At 50.4% G+C, this 15,251-nt stretch overlaps 1 protein-coding gene across 1 annotated transcript in view; it reads left to right on the top strand.

The window, feature by feature from the left end:
* The window catches only part of EPAS1 (endothelial PAS domain protein 1), an 86,544-nt gene extending 75,587 nt beyond the window's left edge, over positions 1 to 10,957 (top strand). Inside the window, exons 9-16 of the mRNA XM_037807808.1 lie at positions 82 to 296; positions 1,382 to 1,566; positions 2,127 to 2,237; positions 3,723 to 4,213; positions 5,308 to 5,434; positions 5,734 to 5,848; positions 6,162 to 6,335; positions 8,634 to 10,957. Of these exons, the coding sequence (XP_037663736.1) occupies positions 82 to 296; positions 1,382 to 1,566; positions 2,127 to 2,237; positions 3,723 to 4,213; positions 5,308 to 5,434; positions 5,734 to 5,848; positions 6,162 to 6,335; positions 8,634 to 8,785 (1,570 nt within the window). The 3' untranslated portion in view covers positions 8,786 to 10,957. The remainder of the gene's footprint in view (positions 1 to 81; positions 297 to 1,381; positions 1,567 to 2,126; positions 2,238 to 3,722; positions 4,214 to 5,307; positions 5,435 to 5,733; positions 5,849 to 6,161; positions 6,336 to 8,633) is intronic.
* The last annotated feature ends 4,294 nt before the right edge of the window (positions 10,958 to 15,251 follow it).

Below are 15,251 nucleotides of genomic sequence, written 5' to 3'. Positions count from 1 at the left end.
TCAGGGTCTCAGTGTGTCTGGGGGATACAGGGGTTTTGCTGGGAAATGCAGAATGTCTGAAGCACCCTTTTATGCCATTAGTGAGATTGAGAAGAACGATGTGGTGTTCTCCATGGACCAGACAGAATCGCTGTTCAAGCCCCACCTGATGGCCATGAACAGCATCTTTGACAGCAGTGGCAAGGTGGCCGGGTCTGAGAAGAGCAACTTCCTGTTCACCAAGCTGAAGGAGGAGCCCGAGGAGCTGGCCCAGCTGGCACCCACAGCAGGAGACGCCATCATTTCTCTGGATTTTGGTGGGTACCCCTTTCCCTCGTACCTGAGCCGCCCCGAGGCACCCTCTTGGGTTGGGGGTGGGGGTTCTTACCATGACTGGCCTCCCTGGCCACAGTTTTTCCTTAATCAGAGCTATCCCTGCCCCTTCGTACGTCTTGCTGATCACCTGTTAGTGTCCACTCTGTACTGGGAAGGAAGGAATCACGTATGCAGCCTCCACTGAGTAAGACTGAGCTGTGCGTGACCTCACAGTGGGCTCTCCTGGGTGGGCTTAGGAGAGGAGGGGGCCCTGCGGAGTCGATACTCTCCCACAGGCAATGGGAGTCCGAGATGGGGGAGGGAGGCAAGAGGTCTGGTTCAAGGCCACTGGGATATCTCATTTGTTTAGGCAGAGGAGCAGGTTGAGATCATGTTGGGAGAAATAACTCTAGAAGCAGGAATGGAGCCACACTTCAGGCCCAGGATTAAGCCCTAAAAATGCACTATTTCCTTAAAACATTCACCTACCCCACTGGGGATGCGTTGCCCCAGCCGAGTTTTCGGTGCTTGCCCCCACTCCCATCCTGGATGCACGCGTGATGTGCACACTGGGAAGCCCCCCACACCGCACTTTGTGACCCACAGCCACCCTCTCCCTTCCTGGCCATGGCCACTGCACTTCCCCTGGCCCACCGCAGAGAACTGGGTCTGGCCCTTTTAGATGCGCTCCGAAGAGGCCACGTGAGAGTCGCCACTTCAGAGAATCATAAAGGACAATGGGCCCTTGGACAAGACTGTCGTGCAGCTTCCCCCTTTTGCAGCAATAATGAGGCAAAATGCCCAATTCTCCTCGCATAACCTTCTTTTCTACATTTTGGATTCTCTTCAGCTCTAATACATTTAGTCTGAAAATTAAGGAGTGTTCCCTTTAAAGAGAGTCTGTGAATGGAATCCCTGCCCCTGTTAAAGGTCCTTCTGTCCCAGCGAAGCCTCGGGGCACTGAGGGCCTGGCCCCAGGCACAATGTCCAGGCCATGGGAGCCCTCTGTGCAACTCTGGGCTTCCTCTGCCCTGGGGGTGAGTGTCCCAGATGTGGCTGCTAACCAGGCAGACCCTTGTCTCCACAGGGAGCCAGAACTTCGAGGAGTCCTCAGCCTACGGCAAAGCCATCCTGCCCTCGTGGGCTGAGGAGCTGAGGAGCCACTGCAGTGCCCAGAGCAAGGCCGGGAGCCTGCCCGCCTTCACTGTGCCCCAGGCAGCCAACCCGGGCAGCACCACGCCCAGCACCAGCACCAGCAGCAGCTGCTCCACGGTGAGCCCCCTGCCCTGTCAGTCTGTCCTCCTGGCTGCAGCCTGGGGACAAAGAAAACAGCCCAGACAGAAGTACTGCCTCCTCCAGTCATCATGGAGCCTCCTAGGGTGGCCATGACATGCACCTGCCATTTGCTTGCTTTTATTATCCACCCTCCATCCTCATCTCAATTATAAGTTCCTGGAAGATGGGCTGAGTCATGTAGTGCTGTGTGCCCCTTGCTCTGTCCCTGTGCAGAGCTGCAGCCATCCTAGACAGGGCCTAGAGCTGGGCAGTTTCTTGGGCCCTGCTGGCCACAGCCTTACCCTTTGCTCCTCAAGACACCCTGTGAAGTGGTATTAGCCTCATTTTATGATGCAGAAACTGAGGTTCAGAGAGGTTGATGAATTGACCTACATCATACAGCTCTTAAGTAGTGGCCCTTCTGCAAATTCTTGTTCAGTGGAAGGGAGTTGAATCTGTGGGCGACTTCCACATTGGACTTCTGGGAGGATCAGTACCATATCCTTGACTTGTACCATATCCTCGACTTGTACCATATCCTCCTTCCTGGCCCCCAGCCCAGCAGCCCTGAGGAGCATTACCCATCTCTGGATGATGATCTGAAGATTGAAATGATTGAGAAGCTCTTTGCCGTGGACACCAAGACAAAGGAGCAGTGCAACCCCCAGGTAGGTAGCCGTGGAGATCGGGGGGTATGCCATGCCTGCCCCACGGCAGGTGATCAAGGCTCACTTCCATTCCTGCAGCCCCATGCCTTTGTTGCAAAGGCCAGTGGGGATGCTTGGCCAAGGCCCTGGTCCATGAATGGGGGAGAGTGCAGGGAAACGGGGCCTGTGGCCACTGCCTCCTCCCACCTCGGCCTGACGCATGTCACGTCCGGCTCTTCCATTCTTAACTCTTGACTTATCTCCCAGTTACTTGGATAACTTTCTTAGTGCAGTTGAAAACCAAAGGTACAAGTGAACCTTTCCTTAAGGAAACCCTACATTTTAAAAACATATCCAGATTTGTAAAGCATGAACTAGGGACAATTACTCCTTTCACAAACATATTCATCTTACAAGTCTTTGAAATAATCATTTTATTTTAAATACATTTTACAATATCTGATTGACAAATTTTCATTTGCATGCAACTTTTCAGGAGTACATTTATTACATAAGGCCAAATATTCTTGCAAAAATTATGTAGACAGGGATACAATGGGTAGATTGGTGCATATTTCATAAAACGCAAGGGAAAATCATAAATCCACTATTTGTCTTAGTCTGGGCTAATCATCCAGATTTCCCCCTTGCTCTTTAGCTCGTGTCTTTATCCTACCTGGAACAAGTTCCAGCTATTCTGCAAAACTTCCCTTATTTTTAGCCCTTGGCATCTCCCCCTCCCCCACAGAACTCTTGTAGGATTTATACTCAGTACTTAAGCATAATTACTTCTTCTCTTTAACCGTTTCATGTAGTTCTGATCATTAATAAGCTGGATTCCCCTAGTGAGGCTGTAATTTTCTGCTTCTGCTTATGAGTATTCTCTGTAGGACCCGTCATGATTCTGGGAAGTGAAGGGGTCATCTCCACGTCCCTCTACCATTGCGACCGGGTGTTTACCCTACAAGCAGTCCACAGACACACCCTGGGCACACCTGTGTGTGAGGGCCTGTGCTGGGATGTGAGAGAGATGAGGACAAAGGTGCCCTTTGCTCCTAGGGAGCCAAAGTGTGTAACCACAGGCCTGAGTGTTGTAGGAGATCAGGAAATGGAGCAACTGCTATGGGCTGAAGTAGGCGGAACCATCTCCCCAGGCAGAAAAAAGGGAGAGGAGGGCACGTCAGGTGGGGATGGGGGGACAGGGGGGACGCCAGGGTGGCATGGGTAGGGGATGATCAAGTGGAGCTTAGCGATTTGTGGCCCAGGATGAAAAGAAGCTAAAACACAGGGAGAGGACAGTCTCTGTGATGCACACCAGGTGGACAAGTCTGAGTTTTTCCTGGCAGGCCGTAAGGAGTCATGCAGGGGTTTACACAGGGAGTAACATCGAAGCTGTGCTTGAGATGGATGACTGGGTGGAGTTGCAGGGCTGAGCTGGAATGCGGTTGTGAGGGGTACCCACTGAGACTCTGCCCACCACCGTGCCTGTGCTTTGTCTCTCCACAGACTGATTTCAATGAGCTGGACTTAGAGACACTGGCACCCTATATCCCCATGGATGGAGAAGACTTCCAGCTGAGCCCCATCTGCCCAGAGGAGCGGCTCTTGCCAGAGAATCCCCAGTCCAATGCCCCGCACTGCTTCAGCACCATGACAAACATCTTTCAGCCACTGGCCCCTATGGCCTCGCACAGCCCCTTCCTCCTGGACAAGTATCAGCAGCAGCTGGAAAGCAAGAAGACAGAGCCTGAGCACCGGCCCATGTCCTCCCTTTTCTTTGATGGTGGAAGCAAGGTGTCCCTGCCACCATGCTGTGGCCAGGCTAGCACCCCTCTCTCCTCCATGGGGGGCAGATCCAACACACCATGGCCTCCTGATCCGCCATTACATTTTGGATCAACAAAGTGGTCTCTTGGGGATCAGCACACTGAGTCCTTAGGGGCATCACCGTTGGGACCCCCTGTTACCTCACCCCATCTCTCCATGTTCAGGAAGAGGTAAGTGGCAGAGAGACTTGGCTGTGCTCAACAGGAAGGGGACAGATAGATACCCACTGGTAGGATATTTGGACCCCCAGAAAGGCTCCCTATCACATCATCTCTTCTCCCACCCCCTGGCTGGCTGATACTCCACTTAGCCCTTCTCTCCACCCTGAGCTCAGGTTTTGTGGAATGACCTTGTGGCATATGAGGCCTAGAGCAGAACAAACTTTTATCGGGGCTGGTGCAGAGCAAGAGGGGACTGAGTACAGGAAAGAAGAGAGGATCGGCTTGTTGAGGGCTTTGAACACTGATGACTCCATGTGGACCACCTACGTGCCTTTCTTAACCAGGGTTCATCATTTGAACCACGGATTGCAGAAAATTGAGTGACTGTTTTTTTTTTTTCAATTTTTCAAAAACAAAATGACTTACATCTTTTCCCTGCCATTTGAATGCCAGGGTCCCCACCACAGCTGCTTTCCTGGGCAATGCCCAGACTCCAAAATTACCTTCCCCTACCTGCCTTCTCTCAGCTCCTTCAAATCTCCCCAGCAAGATTCATTTCAACCAGCTGCGAGTTTAGAGGGCTAAGTCACAATGGTTGGTATGTGAACTCTAGCTCCCAGGACCCATTGGTGTTCTTCTTTGGGGCACTTGCCCTTTAAGGAGAACCCTAACAGGTCTCCCACGGTAGAATTACCAACCAAAGAGCAAAGGGGAGGAGGGTGGTTCAGGTAGGGCAGGGGAGAATCTGGGGCAGAAGAAATCCCCCGAAGGCGGATATCACCCTACCTGGGCAGCCACAAACGTGGCCAAGACTGAAGGCTGCCTGGGGACAGTTGAGGTTGGGTGGGGATGTGTGGAGGGTGGTGCAGGTGACCTCAGCTGTGCAGCATCTGAGCTACATGAGGAGGACACTGAGGAGGGGAGGCAGTGGCAGAGCCCGGGCCTGCAGCCCACTCCACCCCTCCCTTCTCCAAGACTCGGCCCTTGGGGTCTCAGAGTCACAGCCATAAGCATTAGTTCTGAAGGGCCCTCAGCTCAGATGCAGGCACTGGGATGGCGTGGGTCTCCGGCTCCCTCACGGCCCACTCTCTTGGACTTGGCAGGTCTGCAAAGGGGTTTGGGCCTCCGGGCCCAGATGTGATGAGCCCGGCCATGGTAGCCCTCTCCAACAAGCTGAAGCTGAAGCGGCAGCTGGAGTATGAAGAGCAAGCCTTCCAAGACGCGAGTGGGGTGAGCCATCTCCTGACTGGCGTCACCGTGGGTTCCCTGCACAGCCCTTGGGCAGACTGGGCGGGGAGTTGTGTGGAGAACAGAGACTCAGGCTGGCGGGAGACTCTGATACGATCTGTGAGGGCCTTGGGGTACCTGCGAGGGGCCGCAGGGAGGGCTGGGGAAGTGGCCCCGTCAGAGACAGTGAGCACCCAACCCCGTTCCTGGCAGAGCTGCCCTGTGCCATGCCACCCCTGCCTCGGTTTGGGGACCTGGTTCTCGGGCCCTCTCCCCTCTACATCTGTCCTTCCCATACCCAGGGGGATCCACCAGGCAGCAGCACTTCACATTTGATGTGGAAACGGATGAAGAGCCTCAGGGGTGGGAACTGCCCTTTGATGCTGGACAAGCCACTGAGTGCAAACGTCCCCATGGGTGAGCAGGCCTCCCAGGGTTCTGGTGGGGGGATGTCTCAGGTGGAAGCCGTCCTCTCTGAGCCTTGGCTTCTCCCTTGAGAGAAAAGGATGGTGCCCTCTGTCCCACCTTCCACAAACCCCACCTCCCCCTTTCCACTCTCACTCAGAGGACACTGCCAAAAACCTCTGGGCTGGGAGGCTCCAGGGCTGGCTTTCGGCCTGGAGGCTCGAGGTGCTTCTGGATGGAAGGAGGAAGCTGGGGGCTTCAGCCTCCTCCTGCACTCGGGCTGGGCATGGCCACACTCCCCTCACTTTCTGCTTTGATCTTTCAGATGAGTTCACTCAAAACCCCATGAGGGGCCTGGGCCAGCCCCTGAGACACCTGCTGCCGCCCCAGCCGCCATCTGCCATGAACCCCACAGAAAATGCCAAAAGTGGGTTCCCCCCGCAGTGTTACACCCCCCAGTACCAGGACTACAGCCTGCCGTCGGCTCACAGGGTGTCAGGTGGGTGTGCTCAGGACCTGGACGGTGTGGGAGGCCTGAGGGCAGGGAGAGGGAGAAGCCCTCGCCCTCGTGTAGTTCAGTAAATATTGCCTGGTGTGGCTTGAAGCAAAGGAAAAGTACCCAGCATTTGGAAAAGCATCACAGACTTTAAAAATTGCCTTTGTGAGTCCCTGCTACCCCGACCTGCTGTGCTAGGTCCTTTCCGTGGGACTTCTCCGCCGTGGGTTCCCGGAGGCCAAGCCTGTCAGCCAAGGGCCTGCACGGTGCCTGGTCCAGGGGGGCGCTCGGCAATGGCTCACGCCCCCTAGGATTTAGGCTGCTGCTCCACGAGGGCCTGGGGACACGTCAGTCACTGATCAGGCTCTCTGGGGAGTGGGGGGAGAGGGGAGATCCGAGACATGGAAGAAAAACAAAACTTCCTGACACAAACTCAGGCCAGGAAAACAGAATGAGAGAATGCAGATCACAGTGGGCTGGAGACTGGGTTCACCACCGTGCAGTTCTGAAAACGGAATGCTGCTGAGTTCAGACAGAGGTTGCTAGACAGGTCCGCAAGAGGGCTGGAGGCTGTGAGAGTGAGGGGCTGGCGAGGGGAAGTGAGAGTGGAGGAGTGGCGAGGGCTGGGAGGTGGACTGGCAGCAGATCTCAGCTCAGGGCAAGAAGGCACTTGCCATAAGGACAAAGTGCTCCTTCCCCAGGATCATTGCAGGAGGGAACCCCCACCCCCACCCCCAATCATCAGGGGTCATCGGGCCTCAGCAGACCCCAAGAGTCCCGGGAGCCGGTGTCTTATACTCAGCTCTTCGTGTTGCCTACTGCTTCCCTTAACGCCCATCACGCTGAGCTCAGGTGGGAGCTGAGTTGCACACGTGCCCAGCTGCTGTGCTCCTGGAGGGTGGCGGGGGGCGCTGGCGGGGGCCCAGTGGGCCTTGTTTGCTGGGAGGTTGAGCAGCAGCAGCCTCCTGATGCTGCCTTCTGCTCTGGGCCATCCTAGCTGATACCATCTTGCTAAACAAAGATAACTTCACAAAAAGGTTTCTTCTTGGCATGAACATAATTACTGGTTTTGAAGAAACATGCTAGACTGCTGTCCTGCAAGAGCATGATTTCCTCGCAATATAGTTTGGGGCAAATAAGCATTCCAGGCTTGAGAGCCTCTGAGCAGCACTAGGTTGAAATCCCAGCCCTGCCCTGGTTGGCTGGGCATGTCAGGAAATTTAAATGAGATAGTCACATGTAAAGTGCTGAGTCAGGTGACTGGTAGAAATCAGTGTGAATTGGTAGCTAACATTTTTATCATTCCCGTTTTGAGCCCTGCGAAATCTAGGAAAAATCATATTCCGTTCAACTTAGATTCAAAAGAAGGGGGGAAATTAGAAAGGGGTAGTGAGTAATCATCCACTGATAGTGTGGGGGCTTCAGAGAGGCGTGAGAACCAGCCTCTACCCGCTCAGGCAGCTCAGTGCGGAGAGGCAGGCTGGCGGCAGCACCTGGCAGTGGTGTGGGTTCAGGGTCTGCAGGGAGAGAGCCCTGGGTGATGAGGCTCTGCAGATGAAGCCAGGGGGAAGGAAAGAGGGCATTCCACTCAGAGGAGTGGCGAGGAAGGGCTTCCAGCCGTCCTCTCCTGTGTGCTGCAGCCGCCGAGGCCTCACTTCTGGGAAGAGGCAGGTTTGACTGCCGGGAGTTTCCCCTTTGCCTCCCTCCGTCCTTCTTTAGCTACAAGAATGGCCCAGGGTGAGGAGGAGGAGCTGCCAAGGGTGGTGATCCTGAAACTGGATCATCAGGCCCGTGAATCATGGGGAAGGATGTGGGTGTGTGCAGGGGCCAGATGGTTCAGAGTTCCCTCTCTCCGCTCAGCCTTTCCTCCCTGCTGTCTGCGTGGCGGATACGGAATGGGCGACCCCAGGCCTTGCCCAGGCATGTCCTGATGCCCAAACCCCCAAGGCCAGGCAGCCCTCCCCAGGGCTCCTTTCCACACCCTCCTCTCTCTTCCCTGATCCTGTCTTCACTGCCACCAGCACCATGTGCCTTCTCTCTTACTTGGGTGCCAGCACCCCACCCAGCAAGGCGCGTCTGCTGTTGCCTCCATCTCCGAGCAAGGAGCAGGTCACTGGGAAAGACCATGTTGAAGGAACAGAGTGAAATGAGGTCTGCCCTGCCTGTACCCCCAGAAAGGAACACTGGAAATGCCTCTGTCTCTCCCCTTATACTCCGTCCCGTCTAGCCTTGCAGGCTATAGATGCTTTTCCGAATGTTTGGTTTAGGGCTTCTAAAATATGGTTCCATCCACTCCTTCAGGTATGGCAAGCCGGCTGCTGGGGCCCTCGTTTGAGCCCTATCTCCTGCCCGAATTAACGAGATATGACTGTGAGGTGAACGTTCCGGTGCCAGGAAGCTCCACGCTCCTACAGGGAGGGGACCTCCTCACAGCCCTGGACCAGGCCACCTGAGCCAGGCCCCGGCCGCCAGGCACCTGCCCACCCGTCCACCAGCTTCTTTCTCTAAGTCTTTTTTTGCAACTAGATATTTCTAACACCAACACACTTCTTGCAAGATGTACTTACCTGGCCAACCTGCCCAGTTCACCAGTTAGTGGCCTTCTCCTGAAGATGCTCACTTTATTATCCAGGTTTAAAAAATACACAGTTGTTTTAACTGCTACGTTTTGCTCTGTCAATGAAGATGTTCTTAAATTTTATAAGATTTTTATTCCCCCACCTTCAAATCCTTCTAATTTATATTATCCATAGGTTTCCCCACTGCACACAATATCCATACTAACAAGTGTGGTGTATGCTTGTTCTGTAGGGAAAGCTTTGGCTTCATGTAACTAAAACGATTTGTGGTGGTGGTGGTTCTTGTTGCCAAAGAGAAACAAAAATGATTTTGCTTTGCAAGCTTGATTTGTCACCTTTCCTTCCCAAAGCCCTTACCCTTTCTTTTTATAAACTAATCACCATATTGTAAATTTTAGTCTTTTTTTTTTTAAAGCCAACTCTTTGCTCTAATTTTGATACCGACTTTTGGGAAAAAAAAAAAAAAAACAATGTGAAGGGTGAACTCCAGTGTATGTGGTTATCTGTGAAAATTGCACATTGCGGCTTTTACTAAACTGTTTGGTGTTTCTTGCCCCCTACCCATTCAGTGGATTTATTATTATTATTATTCAAAAATATAACTGAGGTTTTTTTTTTTTTTAAGAAGATTTATATCTGGGTTAAGTGTTTATCATATATATGGGTACTTTGTAATATCTAAAAACTTAGAAATGGAATCCTGCTCACAAAATCACTTTAAGACCTTTTTTAAGCTGTTAATTTTATTTTTCCTGGTGTTGCTGCCACTGCAGAATTGTACAGTTCCCCCAGGCCTGTACTAACACTGCTCTATGTCTCTCCTCTATGGGCTTTTTGCTTTTGTGACTTGCTATAGGCGTGAAAAACAATGCGAGACGTGGAATCGTGAAGTGGGAGCATTACGAGCTGTCTTCTCCTCATGTTCTGTGTGTCTTATGTATGTATGTATTATTATTATCACTGCCGGCAGGGTCTGACGGGCGCCGTGGGGTCAGGGGACAGGGGCAGGGCACACGCTAAGGGAGGGGAAGTGCTTTCATCTTCCCTAAGGTTTTGTTGCTAGCCCTTCAAGTGCACTGAGCTATGTGACTCTAATGGTCTTTCATGTGGCAGATTTGGGTATTTCAGAACTACCATAAAATGGTTCAGACAGGAATGCATGAAAGAAAGTGAAGATTCAGAGATGTGATGGTCACCACCTCCTTGTAGCTCACCACCTGGGAGCCGGCGGAGCTGAACTGAGCATGTGCGGAAAGGGAGGGCACCTGCCCTGGTCAGCCCCGTCCAGCCCCCGTCCGCTGCCCACGGTCACTTGCCCTGCAGGCCACGGGGCAGCACCCCTGCTGGCGAGTGGCAGGAGGCCCTGCAGGGGCAGGACCCTGTCTCAGGCCCTCCCTTGATGTCTCGTTGTCACTGGAAGTGACACGTATAGGTAGGAAGCACTGAAAATAGTGTTCCCAGCGCACTTTGTAACTCACTGGGTAAGAGGGTGATTGATACCTTTTGGCTTTCTGAATATCAGCCACATAGAACTTTCTGTCAGGGGTACAATGAAGAGGTTTCTAAACATGCATGCACACACACACACACACATACAGGAGGCCAAGAATTTGGCAAGCCCAGATGGACATATTTCCATACACACACACACACACACATACACACACACACACACAATGAACTTTTAAAAGGAATCTGAGTTATATGAGAAAAATTATTGGGTCATGGTGTTGCCTCCATCACATATTAGCACCGCAGCTTTGCTGGACACACGGTGGCAAACTTAAAGGGTTACTGACATGTAAACGCTGGTGTTTGATTTCTTGTGTGTGTGTTGCTTCAACATTAAGGGCATTTTACCCTTACAGTTTTACTAAAACACTGAGAAATATTCCATGCTTCGTATTAACCTTCCCTGTCAACATGATGATTTCGTGAACATTATGTTGTTGAATTCCTACTGACGACATTATAACTGTATGGGAGCTTGACTTTATAAGGAAATGTATTTTGACACTGATATCTTATTAAAGTATTCTGATTCTACCACTGCTGGTGGCTTTTATTTCCTGTGGATTTATCATGGGCTAAATATATGTAAAATGAAGTATTAAATAATTCACAGAAAATGGGACACTGGCACCGATCTTTAAGAGACAGCTGAAGCCAACAGGTCCCTGCCTTCAGAAAAGTTGCATGAAGCAGTTTGAGAGCCGCATGGTCTGTGTGTGCTCATACTGCTCAGTGGGATGGAGCGGATGTGGAAATGGAGGTTCCAAAGGGCGAAGGGCAGCTGGGCTCAAGCAGTCAGAAAGGACTTAGGTTTGCAGGTAGCAGGGCTCCCGCAGGGACGTCCCAGGCAGGGGTGAGGGGTGAGGACAACCAAGGCCAGAGGCAGAGCACAGAAAGCCCAGGATTGTGCATGTGCAGGATGCATTCCCTAACTCACATTTTACTTTTCCACCCTGGGACCCACTTATGAAGAGGCAGCTGTCTCCATGGTGTGTCCAGGGAGATGGCCGCAGCCTCTGCTCAGAACCTGCAGACGCAGAAACAGCTGTTCCAACATCATGCACTTTGTCTGCCAGGCAGTTCAGTCCATGCAGTGTTCTCATATATTACCTTGTCACCTTATCTCATTTGATCTTCAACCTAAGAAATCCTGTGAGCAGATAGACCCATTTTACAGATGAAACTGAGAATCGCATTAAGTGACTTAAGCAAGTCACAGCTCATGAATGGAAGAAACGAAACTTAAACCGAGGCTTGGCCTGTGTGTCTCTCCTCTCACTCTACGGTGCTGGCTGGGAGCTGCAGTTTATCCTAGGACTCGGTTTCCATTTACAAATCAAAACTTCCTGTCCTTTTTCTAATCTTTACACTTCTTCTGGTTCTTGGGCTTACCTTCTCACCTCTGGACTTTGAGAATGGGCTTTCCAGGCTTTGCCAGGTGCCCACCCACCTTTGCCTGCCATCTTGGACTCCCTGAAAACGCGGGCTCCCCTTTTCTGAAGCTCTTCTGTGAGGGACACACCCCCGCCCCTCCTTAAGGAGCAGAGTGGCCTCGAGCCTTGGCACATTCAGGATGCAGACCTGGTGGGCCTGATCCCGACCCTGCAACGTTTGCTGGGCCCTGGAAAGGACTTTTACCCCACCATGCCGAAGGCCAGGGTCGTGCCTCCCGGTCCCTGGGGGTGGGGGACAGGTCCCGGCTCCTCTCGCTTCCAAATCCAGCAAGCACTCAACGGGGTGGGTGGACACCAGGAGCTAGGTTGGAACAGGGTTGGAGAGGCAGGGGAAGAAAAGAGGCCATTTGAGGGGGAGTGGAACAGGTGGACAAAGGTTTGAGGTCAGAAGGAGCAGCACATGCAGGAGACTCTGGGAAACGGGCAGGACAAGGGTGCAGATGGAGGGAGAGGGCAGCTCACAGCCCAGGCTTAGAGTCAGACTGACCTGGGTTCAAATCCTAGCTCTGCTGCATCTAGACATGTAATCTTGGGTAAGCTTCCCAGGGTCTGAGAGCCTGTGTTTGCTTATCTGTAAAATGGGTACCCTGATAGTCCCAACCTCTTAGGGTTGAGACTGGAGATAAAAATTTGGGAATCAATAGCAGATAGTTGTACTTAAAGCCTTGAAAGTGGACAAGAAATATACCTATGAGACAACGAGTAGAGGCCAAAGGCAGAAGCTCTGGGACACTTCAGGACCAGGACGGGTCAGACAGAGGAGGCACACTCAGCAACGAGGCTGAGAGAGCTGCTGATGCACAGGAACACACCCAGGAGAGTGTGGGATCCCAAAAGCTAAGAGAAAGTGCTTCAGGAAGGGAACACCAGTTAGCTGGACCAAACACTAGGCCACATGGTCAAGTGGATAAAGACAAAAAAAATAATTGACTATGGGATTTGACAACATGGAGGTTGTCTTGGACCTTAACAAGAGCAGTTTTGGTGGGGAGATAAGGAAAGGAGATTGACTGGAGTGGTCAAGGAATAAGCTGGATGGGATGGGGAAATGGGCCCCACAGCAATGCACAACTTTTTCGAGGGGTTTGCATGTGAAGGGAGGCAGGAAAATGCAGTGGAGTGGGAGAAAGACATATATCAAGGGAAGATATTATTTTTTAAACATTTAATAACCTTTTATTTTAGAATAATTAAAGATTTACAAAAGAGTTGCAAGACATGTTGGAAGCAAAGTAGTTATTTTAGGTTATTTGTTTTTCTTAATCCTTTGTTTTGTTTGAAATGTTGAGTTTTTTTGTTGTTTGTATTAATTTTCCAACAAATAAAGTTAAAAAATAATTAAAAAGATATGTCAATATATTATATGATACTATGTGATATAGAGTAATTTTAAATTTTCTAGTAGTCATATTAAAAAAGTAAAAATAAAAAGTTGCAAGAATATTACAGAGAATTCCCATATACCCTCCACCCAGTTTCCCCTATTGTTAACATCACTACAGTACATATGTCACACTAACTAATCAACAGCAATACATTAATGTTATCTAAAGTCTGTACTTCATTCAGATTTCCTTAGTTTTTCCCTAATGTGCTTTTTCTGTTTCAGGATCCCATCCAGGCTACCACATTACATTCAGTCATGTATCCTTAGGCTCCTTTACACTGTGACATTTCTCTCAGACTCTGTGTTTTTGATGACCGTGACAGTTTTGCGCAGTACTGATTAGACATTTTGTAGAACATCCTTCAATTTGGATTTCTCTGATTTTCTCTCATGGTTAGATAGAGATGAAGGGTTAGGGGAGAAAGATCACAGAGCTGAAGGGCCATTCCCAGCACCTCCCATCCTGGGTACATGCTATCAGCATGACTTACCACTACTGATGTTGGCTTTGAGCACCTGGCTGAGGTAGTGTTTGTTGGATTTGTCCACTGTAAAATTACTCTTTTTTAAAGAGAAATTATTTTGATGACAGAGTATATTAGAAAATGTCCATTTGCTGATGGTAATGATTCAATGGAGGGCGAACTTGATAAATGCAAGAAGGAGAAGGGATAATTGCAGGAGTAAAGTCACTGAAAAGGTGAAGTGGGCTGGGATGGGGTCATCACACGATGAAGGGGTTGGCCATGGTTAAGAGTGTGGACAGTGCATTGCCGTCCAGAAGGGAGGCGGAGGCTGAGGTACAGGTGTGGTAAGGCTGGTGGAATTGGTGGTGGGAAGATGATGTGCAATCTCCAATCTGTTACTTCTATTTTCTCTGTGATGACTGAGACAAGACCTTCAGCTGAGAGGAAGACAGGAGCTGTCAGAGGTTTGAGGAGAGAAAAGGATGAAACATACATTTCAGAAGGTCAAACTGATGGACAATGTTGGGTGCCCAAATGTGATTTATGGTCATATAAATTAACCCATTGGAGCAGTTGTGTGTTTTTCCTCAATGTAATTTTTCTACTCAAATGGAGACAGGATGGCAGGGGAGAGTGTTCTAGTTTGCTAATGCTGCTGGAATGCAAAACACCAGAGATGGATTGACTTTTATAAAAGAGGTGTTATTTGGTTACACAGTTACAGTCTTAAGGACATAAAGTGTCCAAGGTAACACATCAACAATCAGGTACCTTCACTGGAGGGTGGCCAATGGCATCCAGAAAAACTCTATTAGCTGGGAAGGCACATGGCTGGCCTCTGTTCCAAGTTCTGGTTTCAAAATGGCTTTCTCCCAGGACATTCCTCTCTAGGCTACAGTTCCTCAAAAATGTCACTCAGTTGCTCTGGGGGTTTCTGTCCTCTCTTAGCTTCTCTGGAGCAAGAGTCTGCTTTCAATGGCCATCTTCAAACTGTCTCTCATCTGCAGCTACTCTCTCAGCTTCTGTGCATTCTTCAAAGTGTCCCTCTTGGCTGTAGCAAGCTCGCTTCTTCTGTCTGAGCTTATATATTGCTCCAGTAATTTAATTCAGTCACACCCTGAATGGGTGGGGCAGCACCTCCATGGAAATTATCCAATTAGAGTCATCATACATAGTTGGGTGGGGTGCATCTCCATGGAAACACTCAAAGAATCACAATCTAATCAAAACTGGTACATCTGCCCACACAAGATTACATCAAAGATAATGGTGTTTTGGGGGACATAACACATTCAAACTGGCACAGAGGGTTAGCTGATTTTACCGTGTTTCAGTTCAGCCAGGAGGGTGTGTTGGAGTAGGGGATGTTTGCAAGAGAATGATTATTATGATGGATCATGAAGACTAAGCTGTGTGAGAAGGAAAGAAAAAAAATAGGTTAATGGTCAATGAAAAATAGCAGGCTCAGTGAATTGGAGGTCTCATTGAGGTCAAAGAACAGTCAGAGTGAGGTGTAAGAG

The sequence above is a fragment of the Choloepus didactylus genome, chromosome 17, assembly GCF_015220235.1.
Source record: "Choloepus didactylus isolate mChoDid1 chromosome 17, mChoDid1.pri, whole genome shotgun sequence".
NCBI classification, from domain to species: domain Eukaryota; kingdom Metazoa; phylum Chordata; class Mammalia; order Pilosa; family Megalonychidae; genus Choloepus; species Choloepus didactylus.
The sequence above is the reverse complement of the archived record's forward strand: the minus strand, read 5'-3'. Positions and strand labels throughout refer to the sequence as shown.